At 46.5% G+C, this 19,051-nt stretch overlaps 1 protein-coding gene across 1 annotated transcript in view; it reads left to right on the forward strand.

Moving 5' to 3' along the window:
• Positions 1–19,051, forward strand: part of LOC111952217 (neural-cadherin-like) — an 87,404-nt gene that overhangs the window by 36,728 nt on the left and 31,625 nt on the right. The window contains exons 12-21 of the mRNA XM_070435026.1: positions 1,028–1,195; positions 1,514–1,763; positions 2,150–2,277; positions 2,734–2,920; positions 5,270–5,413; positions 6,871–7,154; positions 8,710–10,318; positions 12,634–12,727; positions 13,365–13,549; positions 15,364–15,590. Coding sequence (XP_070291127.1) covers positions 1,028–1,195; positions 1,514–1,763; positions 2,150–2,277; positions 2,734–2,920; positions 5,270–5,413; positions 6,871–7,154; positions 8,710–10,318; positions 12,634–12,727; positions 13,365–13,549; positions 15,364–15,590 — 3,276 coding nt within the window. The remainder of the gene's footprint in view (positions 1–1,027; positions 1,196–1,513; positions 1,764–2,149; positions 2,278–2,733; positions 2,921–5,269; positions 5,414–6,870; positions 7,155–8,709; positions 10,319–12,633; positions 12,728–13,364; positions 13,550–15,363; positions 15,591–19,051) is intronic.

Genomic DNA, 19,051 nt, shown 5'->3' on the forward strand with positions numbered 1-19,051 from the left:
GGTAAATTTCACCCTGGAGCTGATCACTGAGGTCGGTAATCACCCCTGGAGCTGATCACTGAGAACTCAACCAGCTGGTCGGTAATCACCCCTGGAGCTGATCACTGAGAACTCAACCAGCTGGTTTGAGCCACAGCATTTTATAGCAAAGTCCATCCTCCTTCAGTCTACCTGACAAACACCAGATGTATGGAATGGGTCACAAGGTTAAGATTTGTATGGAAGATACTTAGAATTCACAGCAGACACTATGTCATTGTGTAGAGACCAGGGTCTGTCCCTGGAGCCATCTCTCCCTGGTACCTTAAAGAACAGAAACATTAACTCATGCTCTGGAATGCGGTATCACCCAAAGACATCGTAAATCTTMCAGATGCACATCCTCAGTAAAACACACACAGATGAGCGTTCTAACAACCCCTTATACTGTTGCATAAAACAACCATTTAATGCAATAACAGCATTATAACATCATCTTGTAATTTCCACCATACCAGTCAGTCAATCAGCCCATCTCACATGTCAGTCAATAAGTCAGTCAACCAGCCAGTCAACCAGCCCAAATCACAGGTCAGCCAACCAGTTAGTCAACCAGCCCRTATCACAGGTCAGTCAACCAGTTAGTCAACCAGCCCGTATCACAGGTCAGTCAACCAGTTAGTCAACCAGAAAGTAAACCAGCCATTCAACGAGTCCATATCACAGGTTGGTTAACCAGCCATTCAACCAGCCTCTTGCTCAATCCCAGTAGATATCATCAGTGCAGGGTGATAGAGCTGTATAAAATACAGTGTCATTAACTTACTGAACTATATCAGGCTTAAATTAACCATATTAGACAGAATCGTATTGGTCCTTGCTATCTGGGACTATCCTTGGGATGTCTCTACCCCATTGAGGTTGACATTTAAACTGGTTAAGGTAATGTGGGGTGGGGGATGGGGGGAGGGTGTAGGGTTAAGGTTAGGCTTAGGGTTAGGGTTAGCAGGAACCCAATCTTATTATCTCGCTATTGTTTTGATGGCAGAGGTCCAACATCACACGAGAAGTAGTTGCCACGGACGGGGGGAATCGCAGCACATCTGTGGAGCTGTCTGTCACCATTACCAACGTGAAGAACCAGCCCCCGCAGTGGGAAAAGGACAGCTACAGCGTGGTCATCCCAGAGAACACAGCCAGGGACACTTCCATCGTGGTGCGTGGAACAGTCCGGTACCAGCCTGGGTGGCATGGGAAGCCTATCCCATTATGGACTTTCGGGGTGTCTTTGTTTTGACCATTCGGTTTGCTGGCTGCACACACGTTACTCAAGCGTTTGGAAAATATTTTAGGAATTGTTAAATTGCAGGCTCAGATTTAGTCAAGGAGCACTAATTGACTTGACTAACCTGCTGTAATTTGCAATTTAATTTACTCAACAACTGAATAAATGTAATATTATACAGAAAATCCCATTGAATGTTTTTGTCGTAATTCCCTCTCAAAAATATTGTTTGCTCTCTGTTTACATCAGACGATCAAAGCGACCTCGTTGCTAGGCGACCCCAGGGTGACTTATAACCTGGAGGAGGGCGTGGTCCCGGAGACTAACATGCCTGTGCGGTTCTACCTGTCGCCCAACCGCGAGGACGGCTCTGCCTCCATCCTGGTGTCGGAGCCGCTGGACTATGAGACCACACCCAGTTTCTCCCTGAGGGTGCGGGCTCAGAACGTGGCGGCAGTACCATTGGCTGCATTCACCACCATCCATGTCAACGTCACAGGTAGGTCTCAGCTCAGACACCCTGCAAACACCCCATCACAAGGGGGCAAATCCTAACTTCCACTTATGTCAAATCTTTTGCATGGATGTCAGTGGGAGACTTAGTGAACATTTGACTTAAGAGGAAGTTAGAGCCGCCCCTGGGTGAACTGTAAGCATTCACTATTGTCTTCAATAGACATTGATCCATGACTCATCTTTTTTTTCTTCTCAGCTTTATATATAGTATACTTTGAAAGCTGTAGTTTTATACATCCAATAGCACAAAGTCAGTGAAAAAACTCCACACTGAACCTTTTTTWAATCTTGAAATAGTCTCATGACAGTTTTGATTACAGGTGCAGAAATATATTTTCAAATAATGATTTCTCATATGTTGGCCCTCAGACGTGAACGACAATGTTCCCTTCTTCACCTCCTCCATCTATGAGGCATCAGTGACTGAGGGAGCCAAGGTGGGGACCATGGTCCTCCAGGTGTCTGCTCACGACAAGGACCTGGGTCTCAACGGACAGGTTAGTGGCACATCCACAACATCTAACATAACACAACAAAATATCCATTGACCCATCCATAACTTAGCATCACATAGTTGTGGTGGTCAAGTGGTTGGGATTATGTGTTATTCTGCCTGTGGGGCTTTGACCGTACAACTGTGAAGGTATGCAACACTATAATGATAGCAGTGACAGTGCTATTGCAGTGACTCGAGTCTCTATGAACAGTCATGTGACTCATACATAGAACAATTACTCCCCCGCACTCAGGATAACTACAGCACCGTTTATCGTTGGTGATTCCATCTGTTACAGTGACCACATGGATGTGATAGAATGATCCTTTACGGCATCCATATTAGGAAGTTGTCCATTTTATGTAATGTGTTGACTTCCTAATATGGATGCCGTACAGAGTCAGAAATCTCCTAATATGGATACCGTAATTAACTGTACTCTGTCCCTGTCCTACAGATCACCTACTCCCTCCTGAGTGACAGTAGTGGGGACCACCGTCTGTTTCGTGTGGATCCAGAGCTGGGCTCCATCTATACAGAGGCGGTGTTTGACCGCGAGGCACAGGGATCCTACCTACTGGAGGTGCAGTCTGAAGACGGCATGGAGTCAGCACGGCCCGGGAGGAACAAACAGCCCAACTTTGGTGAGGGCTGGGTTGTATATATTAGGGCACAACATAGCAAAAAGGTTTGCAGTGATGTTTTTCTGATTTGCAGTGATGTTTTTTCCGATTTGCAGTGATATTTTTCCGATTTGCAATGGTGTTTTTCCCGATTTGCAGTGATGTTTTTCCGATTTGCAGTGATGTTTTTCCGATTTGCAGTGATGTTTTTTCCGATTTGCAGTAATGTTTTTTCCGATTTGCAGTGAGGTTTTTTCCGATTTGCAGTGAGKTTTTTTTCTGTGTTTGCAGTGATGTTTGGTATCTTATAAATATGACCCTGATTTGACCACTGCAGTCCTGTAAAAACAAAAAAGGCAGTGGCTGCGGAGACGACTTTTCTCCGACATGAATCTTATGCACATATCACGTTCTACGCATGTGTTTCTTTACCTCTATTTTCCTCACAAATTTGTGTGGTCTCCTTCCCTTCACATTTCTCMCTGTCAATCTTGAATGTTTATTATTAAAGTTTTCCCGGTGAAACGTTCATGCAGCATCTGCATACCAACCATTTGATCTCAGTTTCATGAGGATATGTATTTAGATCTTCTTGAGTTACTGTGTTGTTTGGAAGTAGCCTACAGCGTTGTTTTAAATGATGTGCAGTGAGCGGATTTTAGAGCAGATGGTGTTAACAAAGTAGCATAGCCTTCCTGTGTATTTTGCTTAGTGGCCTACCTGTGTATTTTGCCTAGTGGCCTTCCTGTGTATTTTGCCTAGTGGCCTACCTGTGTATTTTGCCTAGTGGCCTACCTGTGTATTTTGCCTGTTGAGTTTTGGCCACATGAGAGGGGTTTTTGTCGTACAGTAATGTTATACTATGCTATTATATTCAGTTCTGTTATGTAGAATACTATCATTATGTGATTGTKCAGACATTGATTCAGCTTTGATCTAACTTGATTAAATGAGCCCCATTCGCCAGAGTAGCCTGTTTTTTATTTTTACAAGTAGAACAGAGACTGTGMGTAAAGTAGAGCATAAACACATGCGTAGAAGCGTCGGGATCTTTAGTCCGGAGAAAAATAGGTCAGAAAAGTTGGATCCGCAGCCAAAAAATAAAACATTAAGTACTGTAATGTAGCTAGGGCTGTTAAACCCAATGTGCTCAGCTGAAACAAAGTACAAAAGGAATTCATGCACTGTGCACATTGTTTTACATAGACAATAAATGCCTATAGCATTCTATTCATTTGCCTCCTGCGAGGGCAAATGAAAAGAGAATCTTTCCTTTCATTCATTCTAACAGCGTAACCAGACAGCCTCTTGTCTCTTCCCTGTAGAGAAACTCTCTGAGGGTTGTGGTACATAATTTTACAAAACCATCGAATTTCGCAGTTTGCTGTTCAGAAATCTGAATTTTGTGTTTGGCTTGGTCGTTCATGATGGCAGAATTAACTCTGTTTCGGTATCGCAGGTGATGTAATAGGAAGMTTTGCGTTACGAATTAGGGTTTTTAACAAATGTTTGTGGAGAAGGTATTAGAGGTAAGGGTGATGGTTTGGAATAGCAAAGCCTCCTCTCCGGGGGATGTGAGGGGGCTGCTTAGCATTTCCAATGAGCCTTAGCGCTGTGTTGGCGTTGTCTTCTGCCACATATCTGCACCAGCAGAAGGGCTCATCTCCTTAGCAAATACTACCTGTCTGTTGGGAGAGGGAGGAAAAAGAAAGAGAGAGGGGGGGTAGATGGGGATAGGGCCAGGGAGAGGGAGGGAGGAAGGGAGAGCGTGCAGAGAAAAGCAGAGAGATATGGTGAAAATAGAAGCACATTTGTATACATGGCCATGTTACATGACCTTCTAAACATACCACTTACGACAAAAATGTCACCAACCTTTTTAGAAAAAGATAATCATGTTTGAGTTCAAAAATAAAGGTCTGAAAATGGACCCAGACAGACAGAGACGTAAACACTTGTTGACTCATAAATATTTGATCATCCCAGAGGAGAGGTGGATAGGTTTTTCATCTGTTTTCTTTTAGAAAAGTGCGTTCCTGAGAAGGTCTACCTAATCACTGTTGTTTGCTGCCAAAATGTAACCCGGCTAAAACCATGGTTGAATCATTTCTGTCATTTCAAACACCTAATCGAGAATAACACTGTTTCCGATTTCCTTGTCAAGTGAGGCACATTACATTGGGTTAAGTGTTTCTCTCCCCTTCAAAAGTGTAGTTGGCTCACACTGTGACTGCCGACATCCTCTGATGTAAAGAGGGATTGGATGGAAAGAGAAGTGTTAGGATAGGAGGAGAGAGAGAGTGGAGGATGACATACCGAGTTGTAGCTCCATGGCGTTTAATCTCCTTCCTCTTGTCGTTCTTCTTGCAGACACAGCATATGTGCGGGTTTTCATCAGCGACGTGAACGATAACAAACCCGTCTTTGCTCCGCGTCTCTATGAAGTCGGCGTTGACGAGGACGCAGATGTCGGCCTGGCTGTTGTCACCGTCGGAGCTAATGACGAAGATGAAGGTATGGAAGGCAGGATGAGATGGCAGGGGAAGAAAGAGAGCGGATAAAACCAGAGATGACACATTGGCACTCATGGCAGTGTTACACATTGATAACATTTATATTTTCTAGGGAGTGCAGGTTATGGCACTGTCTGCAGTGAGGAAGGTAACCTGGCACAGGATTAACATTTCATGGGGACTTTTGAAACCTGAGGGGAAAAGTCTGTTTTTCACATTTTGTGCCTGGCCAAAACTGTCCTTGGTGTGACACTACACCTTGGTCAGTGGTGACTATCAATCAAATAATTACATTTTCCCCAACCCCAGACTCGAGTAAATTGTCTAGTTTTTGAGACAGTGAGGGCAGTGAGGAGTTACAAATGTAAAAAAATGACTCACCACAAGTGCCACATCTGGATTGAGTTCTGATTAAATCATGCTGAGAGAGATGAGCTGAGCCACCCTGTGCTACATTAGGACGCAACCATTTAATCGTCAAAAGACAGACACACTCCTACACAGTAGGTGGGTGGGATTTGGTGTGATAAACCAGCTCATCCCTGATACAGCAGCAACACTCGGCGTAATATCCCTTTATCGGCCATGTTTTGGCTTGTTAATCAAGCATTTATCGCAAGCGGGGTCAGTGCGGCTTAGCTTGTAGTGTATGTAGCACTAGCCTCAACCAACCCATGATGAACGACCAGAAAGCACCGGCCCCCAACATAGAAAGTTAGCAGTTCTGCTCGGGAGCCTAAACCCAATCTGTCTTGTTTAAAAAATCCACACAAGGGCTTGACTGCAGTATAAGCTTATTGGAGAGCCCAGAGGGAGCGCTTTGTCTGCTGATTTGTGTTAATAGCAGAGATTAGACTAGCATTTACATTGGGCTTTAACACAACAGACTGATTGAAAGGGGAGCCATGAAACATACAGGGGATTAATTTATCTGGGGACCGTAAACTCACTGGATGGTGTCCATGGAGACACAGCAGAGAAGTTCAGATATCTACTTCCCCATTGGTCCATTTCTCAAACCCTCAAGGTGACATAGGCAGGGGTTCAATTTGGCAGGTGTACCTTACACAGGAATGGAGGCCTACAACCTGTTTACATACAGCACAGTCTGTTTCTGCTCTAGCCAACATGTCATTGTCTTGTTAAACAAGGTAACAATAACATCAACTTGTTGAATGCAGGAACAGTCTGGCACATAATGCTAGCTAACAATGAGGTATGTCCAAAAAGGACGTGCATTAGACTAACGTCCTGTCCAGGGGGTGTACTTGTACAGTACATCAAGCTGCCTCACGCTACAGAAATAGGAGATAGGCTCTTGCCAAAGCTACTTACGTCCACTTTAGAGCACTATGCAGGGAATAGGGTGCAATTTCAGACTTGCCCTAACTCTACGAACAGCATCCAGAACTCCACCTTCCAGAATGTCAATTTCTTCACTCCCTGGTCCTACCACAGGTGCCAACGCCAAGCTGCGTTACCAGATCACATCGGGCAACACCGGAGGGGTGTTTGACATGGAGCCTGAAGTGGGAACCATCTTCATCGCCCAGCCTCTGGACTACGAGCTGCAGAAGAGGTACAAGCTGCTGGTGCTGGCATCGGACGGGAAGTGGGAGGACTACGCCGCTGTGGTGGTCAACGTGGTCAACAAGAACGACGAGGCTCCAGTCTTCTCTATGAATGAGTACTACGGCTCAGTGACCGAGGAGCTAGATGGCTCGCCGGTCTTTGTGCTTCAGGTGTGTGTCTCAGAGTTCTTTCTCTAACCTGGGTGCCAGTCTGTTTCAGCTTGTGCAGTCAGGTACCGAGGCTCACACAACCATGTAAAATGCATGCTTCTGTATGTCATACTGTACATGTGCTAGACGTAGCTGATAACTACAATGGATATCACTCAACAAGATATTTCTGTCTCTAGCCTGAGTGCCTGTCTGTTTCTGCTTGAGTCAAGACATAGTTTTGTTGTTTGACAAGCCAGGGGTTCATTTTGAATGCACAAACAGTCAGGTACCCAGAATAATCTTTATCAAGCATAAAAATCTAATCCATGCTTCTGTATGTCATGCATGTACATAACTAGTCTACTTTCTACTTCATAACCAATGGCTTCTCCGCTGGCTTCTCCGCTGTGCAATCCGGCTTCCGAGCGGGTCACGGGTGCACCTCAGCCTCGCTCAAGGTACTAAACGATATCATAACCGCCATCGATAAAAGACAGTACTGTGCAGCCGTCTTCATCGACCTGGCCAAGGCTTTCGACTCTGTCAATCACCGTATTCTTATCGGCAGACTCAATAGCCTTGGTTTTTCTAATGACTGCCTCGCTTGGTTCACCAACTACTTTGCAGACAGAGTTCAGTGTGTCAAATCGGAGGGCATGTTGTACGGACCTCTGGCAGTCTCTCTATTTGCGTGGTACCCACAGGTTCAATTCTCGGGCCGACACTTTCTCTGTATATACCAATGATGTCGCTCTTGCTGCGGGCGATTCCCTGATTCCACCTCTACGCAGACGACACCATCTGTATACTTCTGGCCCTCCTTGGACACTGTGCCTAACTAACTCCAAACGAGCTTCAATGCCATACAACACTCCTTCCGTGGCCTCCAACTACTCTTAAACGCTAGTAAAAAACAAATGCATGCTTTTCAACTGTTCGCTGCCCGCACCCGCCCGCCCGACTAGCATCACCACCCCTAGACGGTTCCGACCTAGAAATATGTGGACAACTTTAAATACCTTAGGTGTCTGGCTAGACTGTAAAAACTCTCCTCCAGACTCATAATTAAACATCTCCAATCCAAAATCAAATCTAGAATCGGCTTTCTATTTCGCACAAAAGCCTCCTTCACTCACGCCGCCAAACTTACCCTAGTAAAACTGACTATCATACCGATCCTCGACTTCAGCGGATGTCATTCTACAAAATAGCTTCCAACACTCTACTCAGCAAACTGGATGCAGTCTATCACAGTGCCATCCGGTTTTGTTACCAAATCACCTTATACCACCCACCACTGCGACCTGTAATGCTCTAGTCGGCTGGCCCTCGCTAAATAAAAAAAATATATAAAAAAATAAAAATAGATTGATGGGATTATGTCTTATAAAGCAACACGAACCACACACACACACACCACACACACACACACACACACACACACACACACACACACACACACACACACACACACACACACACACACACACACACACACACACACACACACACACACACACACACAGAGAGACACACACACACCGATGTTGATGAGTTTTGTGTGTCTTTCCAGGTGACAGCCATAGACCCAGACAAGGATGCAGACCAAGTTGCCGTGCGCTACTCTCTTCACGGTCAGGGATCGGAGTCTAAGTTTGTGATCGACGAGATCACAGGGAAAATGTACGCCCAGAAGACACTGGACCGCGAGGAGCGGGCAGTGTGGCGCTTTGTGGTCCTGGCCACAGACGAGGAAGGGGAGGGGCTCACCGGCTTCACTGATGTCATCATCAACGTTTGGGACATCAATGACAATGCGCCTTCCTTCGTCTGTGTGCCCGACGGCTGTCACGGCAACGTGGCCGAGAACTCGCCCCCAGGTACCTTCGTCATGGAGATGACGGCGACGGACCTTGATGACACGGCGGTGGGTCAGAACGCCATCCTCTCCTACCGTATCATCGAGAACGCGCATGACGCGGGAGCCGCCGACTTCTTCACCGTTGACGCCAGTACAGGCACCATCTCAGTGGCAACCGGTGGGTTGGACAGGGAGGTGGCAGAGCGGCACCAACTGGTGGTTGAAGCCAAGGATGGAGAGGGTATGATGGGCACGGCTACCGCCACTATCATCATCACGGACCTGAATGACCACACCCCCCGGTTCAAAGAGAAGTGGTGCGGGGCTCGTGTGTCTGAGAGCAGCCCTCCAGACTCAACCGTGCTGAAGCTGGATGCTGTGGACCCAGACTCAGGGGCTCACGGCCTGCTGGGCTTCAGTGTGGCGGCAGGGGATCAGGGTGAGAGGTTCTACATGGTGAGCCACAAAGCAGAGCAGTCTGGAACTCTGAGGCTGAGAAAGAGGCTGGATTACGAGAGGCCCGGCGAGCAACAATTCAAYCTCACCATTCGTGTGGAGGACTCTGACTTCTCCAGCCTCATCCACTGCATCATCCAGGTGGTAGACGAGAATGACCACGTCCCAGTGTTCGCCCCCACCTCCTACCCCCTCGCCCCTCTGCCAGAGGATGTTGCAGTGGGAACCAGTATCACCCAGGTGAGGGCCAGCGACTCAGACTCTGACCTGAATGGGGAAATAATTTATAGCATCTCCCCAGAGTCAGACCCGTACAGTCATTTCACAGTGGACAGAAACGGCATCATGACCGTGACCCGCCCGCTGGACAGAGAAATCGTGGCAGAGTACCAACTGGTTGTCCTAGCGACAGACCGGGGTAGTCCAGCCTTGACGGGTAGCACCACGGTCCAGTTGAGCCTGCTGGATGTAAATGACAATGGGCCAGAGCTGGAGGTGACCTATAACCCTGTCCTCTGGGAGAACAGCCCTGCTCCACAGGTGGTGTGGCTCAACAAGACCTCTACCCTGCTCCACGTTATCGACAGGGACTCCCTTGAGAACGGGCCTCCCTTCTCCCTCTCTCTCCCTCGCCTCTACGCCCCTGACTTCCACCTGCAAGACCATGGTGACGGCACGGCAACGCTCACGGCGCTGCACCGCTTCGACCGCGAGCGGCAGAGGGAGTTCTTCCTGCCCTTGGTCATGACAGACAGCGGTCGTCCGCCGATGACGGTCACCAACACACTCACCGTCACTGTGGGCGACCAGAACGACAACGCCCACCAGGAGGGAGAGAAGGAGATTTACGTCCACAGCCGGAGGGGTGAGTTCCTCACTTTAAGACAAGTGTCAGACAACTTTCAGTCAACTTTTGGTATTCATGAAGTGCCTAAGAGTAGGAGAGTCTGAGAGTAGGAGTGTCTGAGAGAAGGAGAGTCTGAGAGTAGGAGTGTCTGAGAGAAGGAGTGTCTGGGAGTAGGAGTGCCTAGGAGTAGGAGTGTCTGAGAGTAGGAGTGTCTGAGAGAAGGAGTGTCTGAGAGAAGGAGTGTCTGGGAGTAGGAGTGCCTAGGAGTAGGAGTGTCTGAGAGTAGGAATGTCTAGGAGTAGGAGTGTCTGCAAGTAGGAGTGTCTGCGAGTAGGAGTGTCTAGGAGTAGGAGTGTCTAGGAGTAGGAGTGTCTAGGAGTTGGAGTGTCTTGGAGTAAGAGTGTCTGGGAGCAGGAGTGTCTAGGAGTAAGAGTGTCTTGGAGTGTCTGAGAGTAGGAGTGTCTGAGAGAAGGAGTGTCTGAGTGTAGGAGTGTCTGAGGGTAGGAGTGTCTAGGAGTGTCCGAGATAAGGAGTGTCTAGGAGTAGGAGTGTCTAGGAGTAGGAATGTCTAGGAGTAGGAGTGTCTGAGAGTAGGAGTGTCTGAGAGTAGGAGTGTCTGAGATAAGGAGTGTCTAGGAGTAGGAGTGTCTAGGAGTGTCTGAGATCAGGAGTGTCTAGGAGTAGGAGTGTCTGGGAGTAGGAGTGTCTGAGAGTAGGAGTGTCTGGGAGTAGGAGTGTCTAAGAGTAGGAGTGTCTAGGAGTGTCTGAGATAAGGAGTGTCTAGGAGTAGGAGTGTCTAGGAGTAGGAGTGTCTAGGAGTAGGAGTGTCTGAGAGTACGAGTGTCTGAGAGTAGGAGTGTCTGGGAGTAGGAGTGTCCAGGAGTAGGAATTGTCTGGAGTAGGATTGTCTAGGAGTGTCTGAGAGTTAGGGCTGTCCTAGTAGTGTCTGAGAGTAGGAATGTCTAGGAGTTTCTGAGATAAGGAGTGTCTGAGAGGAGGAGTGTCTAGGAGTAGGAGTGTCTAGTAGTGTCTAGGAGTAGGAGTGTCTAGTATTGTCTGAGAGTGGGAGTGTCTAGGAGTGTCTGAGAGAAGGAGTGTCTGATAGTGGGAGTGTCTAGGAGTAGGAGTGTCTGATAGTAGGAGTGTCTAGGAGTAGGAGTGTCCAGGAGTGTCTGTGAGTAGAAGTGTCTGAGAGTAGGAGTGTCTAGGAGTAGGAGTGTCTAGGAGTGTCTGAGAGTAGGAGTGTCTGAGAGTAGGAGTGTCTAGGAGTGTCTGAGAGTAAGAGTGTCTGATAGTAGGAGTGTCTAGGTGTGTTTGAGAGTAGGAGTGTCTGAGAGTAGGAGTGTCTGAGAGTAGGAGTGTCTAGGAGTGTCTGAGAGTTGGAGTGTCTAGGAGTAGGGGTGTCTGAGAGTAGGAGTGTCTGAGAGTAGGAGTGTCTGGGAGTAGGAGTGTCTGGCAGTAGGAGTGTCTGAGAGTAGGAGTGTCTGAGAGAAGGAGTGTCTGGGAGTAGGAGTGTCTGAGAGTAGGAGTGTCTGGGAGAAGGATTGCTGATTTAGGTTCAGATTTTTATTCCCCCTTTTATTCATTATGATTTAAAAGGTCAAATGTATCCAATGTTAGCACTCCAACTTTGAGATGCTATGTGAATATGGGTCCAGGATTTTACCCAAGTTAGCACAGCAGGGAGGATGCGGACTAAGAGTTGACTAAGGTAGGAAATGTTCTTTCTGCGTACCTGTGTTGTCTGAATGCGTAATTGAAACACCTGCGGCTAATATTACAATTTCTTTTCAGCATTTCATGATTCTTGATTGCAAATCCTTCCTTCAGGTTTAACAACATTCTACCCCCCACACGCTCTCCGCTCTACTAATTGTATCTGGCCCTAATGTTGACCTGAACATTACGAGATCTGTGGTGTTCCTCAGGGGGGATTGTTAGGCCAATTAACATTCTGATCATGGACCTGGCTGTTTCAGTTTAGTTTTCAGTAATTGTATGAAACACTGCAGCAACATGACACGTACATTCATACAGGCTCCCATTGTTTACCCAGCTGCAGTACCCTGGCGCTGGGACTCGATAATAACATAATCCATACTGAGATAGCCCTGACTTCCTTAAGCCCTCAGCGCTCCTCGCAGCTCAAGTACTGGGAGTCTATTCAACCCAGACAGTGGGACTTCACACTCATGAACAGAATAGGGAGAACAGAAACAGCAGAATCACAGAACAGCAAATAAGAAAAGGGCTAAAGATAAGCGACCTGGGGCCTCTATCACGTTGGGTTTGTTTTCAGACAAAATCAATGTCTTTGTGTGCGTTGTGTACAGGAAAGATGCAGACTACTTCACTGGGCAAGGTCTATGCCCCTGATCCTGATGATTGGGACAACAAGACCTACACCTTAGACGCAAGAGGAATGAAGTAGGTGTTACGTTTGTTTATAATGAGAGTGAGTCATAAGTAAGAACACACCGTTGACAGCATGTTACAGGAGCTCTCTATGTACAGGACAGTTAATCAGTTAAACAGTTAACATATGAGGGATACAAATAGAGATGGAAGTGATTGGAGGATGTCATATAAAATCAACGCCATTTCATACTTGGTCAGCGAGTGCTTATTCAACATGTACATCTGATCCGATGGCCTCGACCCCTAAAGAACGTTCCCTATGTGTTGAAATGATGAAGAAATATGATCAACAGTGATTGCTACTATGCTGAACATTGCAATCATATTCAGAGCAATCAGAGGATGCGTTTGTATCCTGTCAACTGGTGGAATTGTGGGGGGAAAAGGATCAAATAATGTTTTCTCTGCGATTGTTTACAATTTAGCATCTAACACAGTCAGGGAGTAAAAGAAAAATCCCAATTGCATATTTGACACATTCCTGTTTTATTCATATGGACTTGAACAAGGAGTAACTTTTTGGCCTTGTCCAATAATAGACACTTATTTCCTTATTTATATATTTTTTAAAGATTTTCCATTGCACGCCCTAATGAATACTACCCAGTCATTCAAGTTTTCCACAACGTCCTTGCCCTACCAACAGGTATTTCACCTTAGACAAGAGTACAGGTCACCTGGCCATCAGACAGCATACCCTAGCGGGCAGCTACTATCTCAGAGTGGGCGTGTCGGATGGGGTGTGGCCGGACGTGGTGTCGCGGGTCACAGTTCACGTGCGGGAGCTGGAGGACAAGGCAATCCATTTGTCAGCCTCCCTGCGTCTCACAGGTAGGCTACAGCAGCGTGACAGTGTCGTTCCAATCTAATCTACAGTCTATGATAGGGCCTTGTGTTTTGGTTAATCATGTCACAGTTTAACCTTTATTTAAAGCTTTTTCATCAAACTGTCCCCTTTTCTTTTACGTCATAGCACCATCCTCAGACAATTTCATTCATTTTTGGTCTAATTCTAATTTCTGGGAAGAGGCTGAAAATAATGATTAAAATCCAGGTCATGTGACTTGATTAGCCAAAACACAGGGCCCTCGTGATAAAGGCTGTGTCTGAAAAGAATACTAGCTGTCAAATCCTTGTTTCCTCTATCCTTATTGTTTCCTCAATTCCTCTCAAAGCGCATTGGAGGATAGGACTCAAGGTCTCTCTGGACCTCCTCATCCAATGAGCTTGGAGAGGAGTTCAGGAAACAAGAACAGAATAAGTAATAATTTGGCAGCTAGTGAGGTGAGGTTTTCAGACAGAGCCTACGGTCACTAGTTTTTTTTTTAACGACTACATTACGTGACTTGACAGGAGAAAGTTTGGGCCAAAAGTTTCTCCCGTCAGGTCACGGGATTAATAAAAGCTTCAGGCCCTAGTCAAGTCATGACCAACTCACAGTTCAGCAACTACATTGATGCTACTGCTGCTGCTGTTACTCCACAGCAGGATTGCTCTATAGGAGAAGATTATCTAACAAAGTTTATGTTGATACGAGCTCTGAAGTCTGAACCTGTCAACATAAGTTACTTTTTCCATTTGTTTTCCTTTCTCTCGCTCTCTGTCACTTGTCTTTCCACCCACACCAAGCATCTGTTTTTTTTCTTCTTTTCTTTCGTTCCTTTGTTGGAGCGATATAGAGTGTAGCTTTCATTGAAATGTGTTTGGTTTGAGAAAGACAATAACTGCCAAGTTATTGTTATTATGATTGAATAAACTCAGACATTAAGTGGATGATTATGAGGTTGTCAAATGAATTAAGGTGGAATCAGCATCTGCTCAGTGAATTTAAACAGGAGAAAGAAGAAGAAATGAGTTATAAAGTCTCGGGATCTGGAATTGGTCCTCCTGAGGCTCCACTGTGAGCTAGCAAACCCAATGGATCCAGGTTGCTTTTTAAGCTTTTCCTAAAGATCAAAGCATTTTACGTTGAATGTGGGTCTCACCGTCTCCCTTACAAGCTGTAAGGCATGTACTTTACCACAAATCCATACAACCAATAGTCCCTATCACTTCAAGTAGCAGTGTGTGTCAAACATGTGGTGCCTTTTTCACACAAAAAAATGCAGTTTAATGTCTTGGTCTTGTGGCTCTCTCTGGGCATATCCCAATTGTAAAGGTCAATTTCAAACTGCCAGGTTAGTCCTTGACATTTTAAAATCCATTGTATGAATAGACTACAAGGCTATTAGGCATACTAGGGAATAATTTTCATTTTGTATAGATTAAAGATGACTTTTTCCACCCTCTCCGATATTATTAGAAGAGACGCATAGCTAATGCTTTGACCTCTAAATCTATTTAATAGTGAGGCCGTCAAATGGTTTATACCGGAGCCAAAGAGTCGGGTCTCGCTGGAAATAATTAAATAACAGTAAATAAAATAGTTTCACCTAATGGGTGAGTGAACTGACGTGTGGCCAGCATACGTCAATCTAGAGGAATGTTGGAGATTACATTTGATAATAGAACCAAGACTGAGAACACTTTGATCCACTCCGCCTGTCAGTGAGTAGTGAACGTTCAGTGAATGTGTGTATGTGTGTCTCTCTCTTTCTGTGTGTGTGTGTTTTGTGTGTGTTTGTTTGTATTTCTCCCTTCTGTAGGCATCACTGCCAGGGATTTTATTGAGTCCCAGGTGGACAAGACGAGTCGACAGGATATGTTCMGGGGCTTCCTGTCTGAACACCTGTCCGTCAGATCAGGTGCCATCAACGTATTCAGCCTGACAGACGTAGGACTGAAGATGCTGGACGTGCGCTTCTCTGTGCACAGCGACAGCTACCTTCGCCCAGAGAAACTACATGGATACCTTGCGGTGCATAAAAAGAAGGTACGCCTCAAAGTTTTCCCTTCTTGAAGATAGGGATCTTAGCTCATACATCTCTAGGTGCATAGCAGAGCTTGGCGTTCTTGAGATCATTTCTTTATCAGCCAAGAGGTGCGGTGTGCATTCATAGCTTTTTCATTCATGTTGTTCACACCAACTCTCCCCCTTGTGTGTTCATACCTGCTTCCTCACTCTTTCTCTATCTCTCCCCAACTCCTTCCCTCTATCTTTTAAATCAAAGCAAATTAAATGTTATTTGTCACGTACGCCGAAAACAACAGGTGTAGACTTTACCGTGAAATGCTTACTTACGAACCCATTCCCAACAATGCCGTCACTGCAACCCCCCCTCCAGGTCTCTGATCACTATCTTGTTTCCTTTTCTGTCTCCTCTCCTCCAACCCTAGCCACTCAGCCCCTACCCACATGGTCATGCTCCGTTGCAATCTTCGCTCTCTCTCTCCCACTACTCTCTCCTCTTCTATCCTATCACCTCTCCCTTATACTAAATCTTTCTCCCTCTTGTCTCCTGATTCTGCCTCTTCGACCCTACTCTCCTCCCTTTCCGCATCCTATGACTCACACTGTCCCCTTTCCTCCCAGCCAGCTCGGCCCTCCCCTCCTGCTCCGTGGATGAGTGACTCATTGCGATCATACAGAACAGGGCTATAATGGACAGAGCAAAAATGGACAGAGCAAAAATGGAGGAAAACTAAACGTCTGGATGACCTATCATCCTTTTACTCTCTCCTCTCTACCTTCTCTTCTTCTGTATACGCTGCTAAAGCCACTTTCAATCACTCTAAATCTCAAACTTCTGCTTCTAACCCACCTTCTCCTCCCTCCTTAATCCCCCCTCCTCCTCCCTCTCTGCAGACAACTTTGTCAACCACTTTGAAAAGAAGGTTGATGACATCCGCTCCTCATTCACTCAGCCTATTAAGTCCACTGGTCCCACTCAAACAGAACTACCCTACTCCTTGACCTCTCTCTCCCCTCTCTCTCCAGATGAAATCCTGCAACTAGTGGAGGTCCAGCCGCCCRACAACCTGTCGCTCGACCCATTCCCCTCTTCCCTTCTCTGGAGACCTTCTCCCATTCCTCACTTCTCTCATTAACTCATCCCTGACCACTGTTTGTGTCCCCTCTGACTTCAAACGGGCCTGAATCACTCCCCTCCTCAAGAAACCAACACTTGAAAACTACAGACCAGTATCCCTTCTTTATTTTCTTTCCAAAACACTTGAGTGTGCTGTCTCTGACCAACCCCCTCACTATCTCTCTCAAAACGATATTCTTGACCCTAAGTAGTCAGGATTCAAGACAGGTCACTCAACTGAAACTGCTCTTCTCTGTGTCACGGAAGCTCTCTGCACAGCCAAAGCTGACACTCTCTCCTCTGTTCACATCCTCCTAGATCTATCCACTGCCTTTGACACAGTGAGCCATCAGATTTTCCTCTCCAACCTCTCAGGGCTGGGTGTCTCAGGCTCTGCACACTCTTGTATTGCATCCCACCTGGCAGGTCGCTCTTACTGTACCAGGCGACGTGGAGAGGATCTGTGTCTTTACAACACTCTCACTACTGGTGTCCCCCAGGGCTCGGTTCTAGGCCCTCGCCTCATCTTTCTATGCATCAGGTCACTAGGCTCCGTCATATCCACAAATGGTCTCTCCTATCATTKCTATGCGGATGACACTCAACCCCCTTCTGACACTCAGGTCGTGACACGCATCTCTGCGTGCTTAGCAGATATCTCGGCCTAGCACCTCAAGCTCAACCTTGACAAGACAGAGCTGCCCTTCCTCCCCAGGGAAGGCCTGGCCGCTTTAAGACATCTCCATCACAGTTGAGAACTCCACGGTGTCCCCYTCCCAAAGTACAAAGAACCTTGGTGTGACCCTGGAAACACCCTGTTGTTCTCTGCAAACATCAAAGCAGTGACTCGCTCCTGCAGGTTCATGCTCTACAACAATGGTATTCAAACGTTTTCAGCGGTGACCCATTTTTTTCCGTCAGAATTTCTAAGGTCTACATTCTTTTCACAAAGAATTTCTTATTCTTTCACAAAGAATAAACATTATGATGGTGTTGGAGTCATGAGCAGTCGTGGGTGAACAGGGAATACAGGAAGGGACTAAGCACGCACCCCTGAAGGGTGTTGAGGGTCAGTGTGGCGGTCCTGAGCTTARTGATGAGCTTGAGAGGGCACTATGGTGTTGAACGCTGAGCTGTAGTCAATGAACAGCATTCTCACTTAGTTGTTCCTTTTGTCCAGGTGGGAAAGGGCACTGTGGACTGCAGCAGAGATTGCATCTTCTGTGGTTCTGTTGGGGTGGTGGACGGATTGGAGTGGGTCCAGGGTGTCTGGGATGATGGTGTTGATGTGAGCCATGACCAGCCTTTCAAATAATTTCATGGCTACAGACATGAGTGCTACGGGGCAATGGTCATTTAGACAGGTTACCTTGGCGTTCTTGGGCACAGGGACTATGGTGGTCTACTTGAAACATATAGGTATTACAGAATGGGTCAAGGAGAGGTTGAAAATGTCAATGAAGACACTTGACAGCTGGTCAGCGTTCTGAGTACGCGTTCTGGTAATGCTTCTGGGCATGCGGCCTTGTGAATGTTAACCTGTTTAAAGTTCTTGCAGCGGCTACAGAGAGCATGATCACACAGTTGTCCAGAACAGCTGGTGCTCTCACAAATGGTTCAGAGTTGCTAGCCTTGAAGTAAGCATAGAAGGCATTTAGCTCGTCTGGGACACTTGCGTCGCTGGGCAGCTCGCACCTGGGTTTCACAATGTAATTTGTGATAGTTTGCAAGCCCTGCCACATCCGCCGAGTATCAGAGCTGGTGTAGTAGGATTTGATTTTAGTCCTGTGTTGACGCTTTGGCTGCTTGATGGTTCGTCGGAGGGCGTAGTGGGATTTCTTATAAGCGTCCAGATTAGTGTCCCACTCCTTGAAAGCGTCAGCTCAAGCCTTTAGCTCAGTGTGGATGTTGCCTGTAATGGCTTCTGTTTGGGATATGTAYGTACGGTCACTGTGGGGACGACGTCGTCGATGCACTTATACATTTTTTATACATTTTTATTTATTTAACCTTTATCAAAGCAGTCACCGGCTGATAATTATAATTATGCGGCGCATAATTGGCCCAGCGTCGTCCGGGTTTGGCCGGAGTAGGCCATCATTGTAAATAAGAATTTGTTCTTAACTGACTTGCCTAGTTAAATAAACTTCTCAATGCCATCGAATGAACCCCGGAACATACTCCAGTCTGTATCTTAGCATCCGCTTCTTCCCTCCATCCCTCACTCACTCCATCTCCTACCCTCTTTTCTCTGTCTGTCTTTCTCAGACCTCAGTCATTTATTGAAAATAAATCTGCCATTTTGCACACTTGGTTATTTGAACGTAAATATGTCTATGTGCAAGGAGTATCAGCTTGCCTCATC

The sequence above is a fragment of the Salvelinus sp. IW2-2015 genome, linkage group LG26, assembly GCF_002910315.2.
Source record: "Salvelinus sp. IW2-2015 linkage group LG26, ASM291031v2, whole genome shotgun sequence".
In the NCBI taxonomy this organism is placed as follows: Eukaryota; Metazoa; Chordata; class Actinopteri; order Salmoniformes; family Salmonidae; genus Salvelinus; species Salvelinus sp. IW2-2015.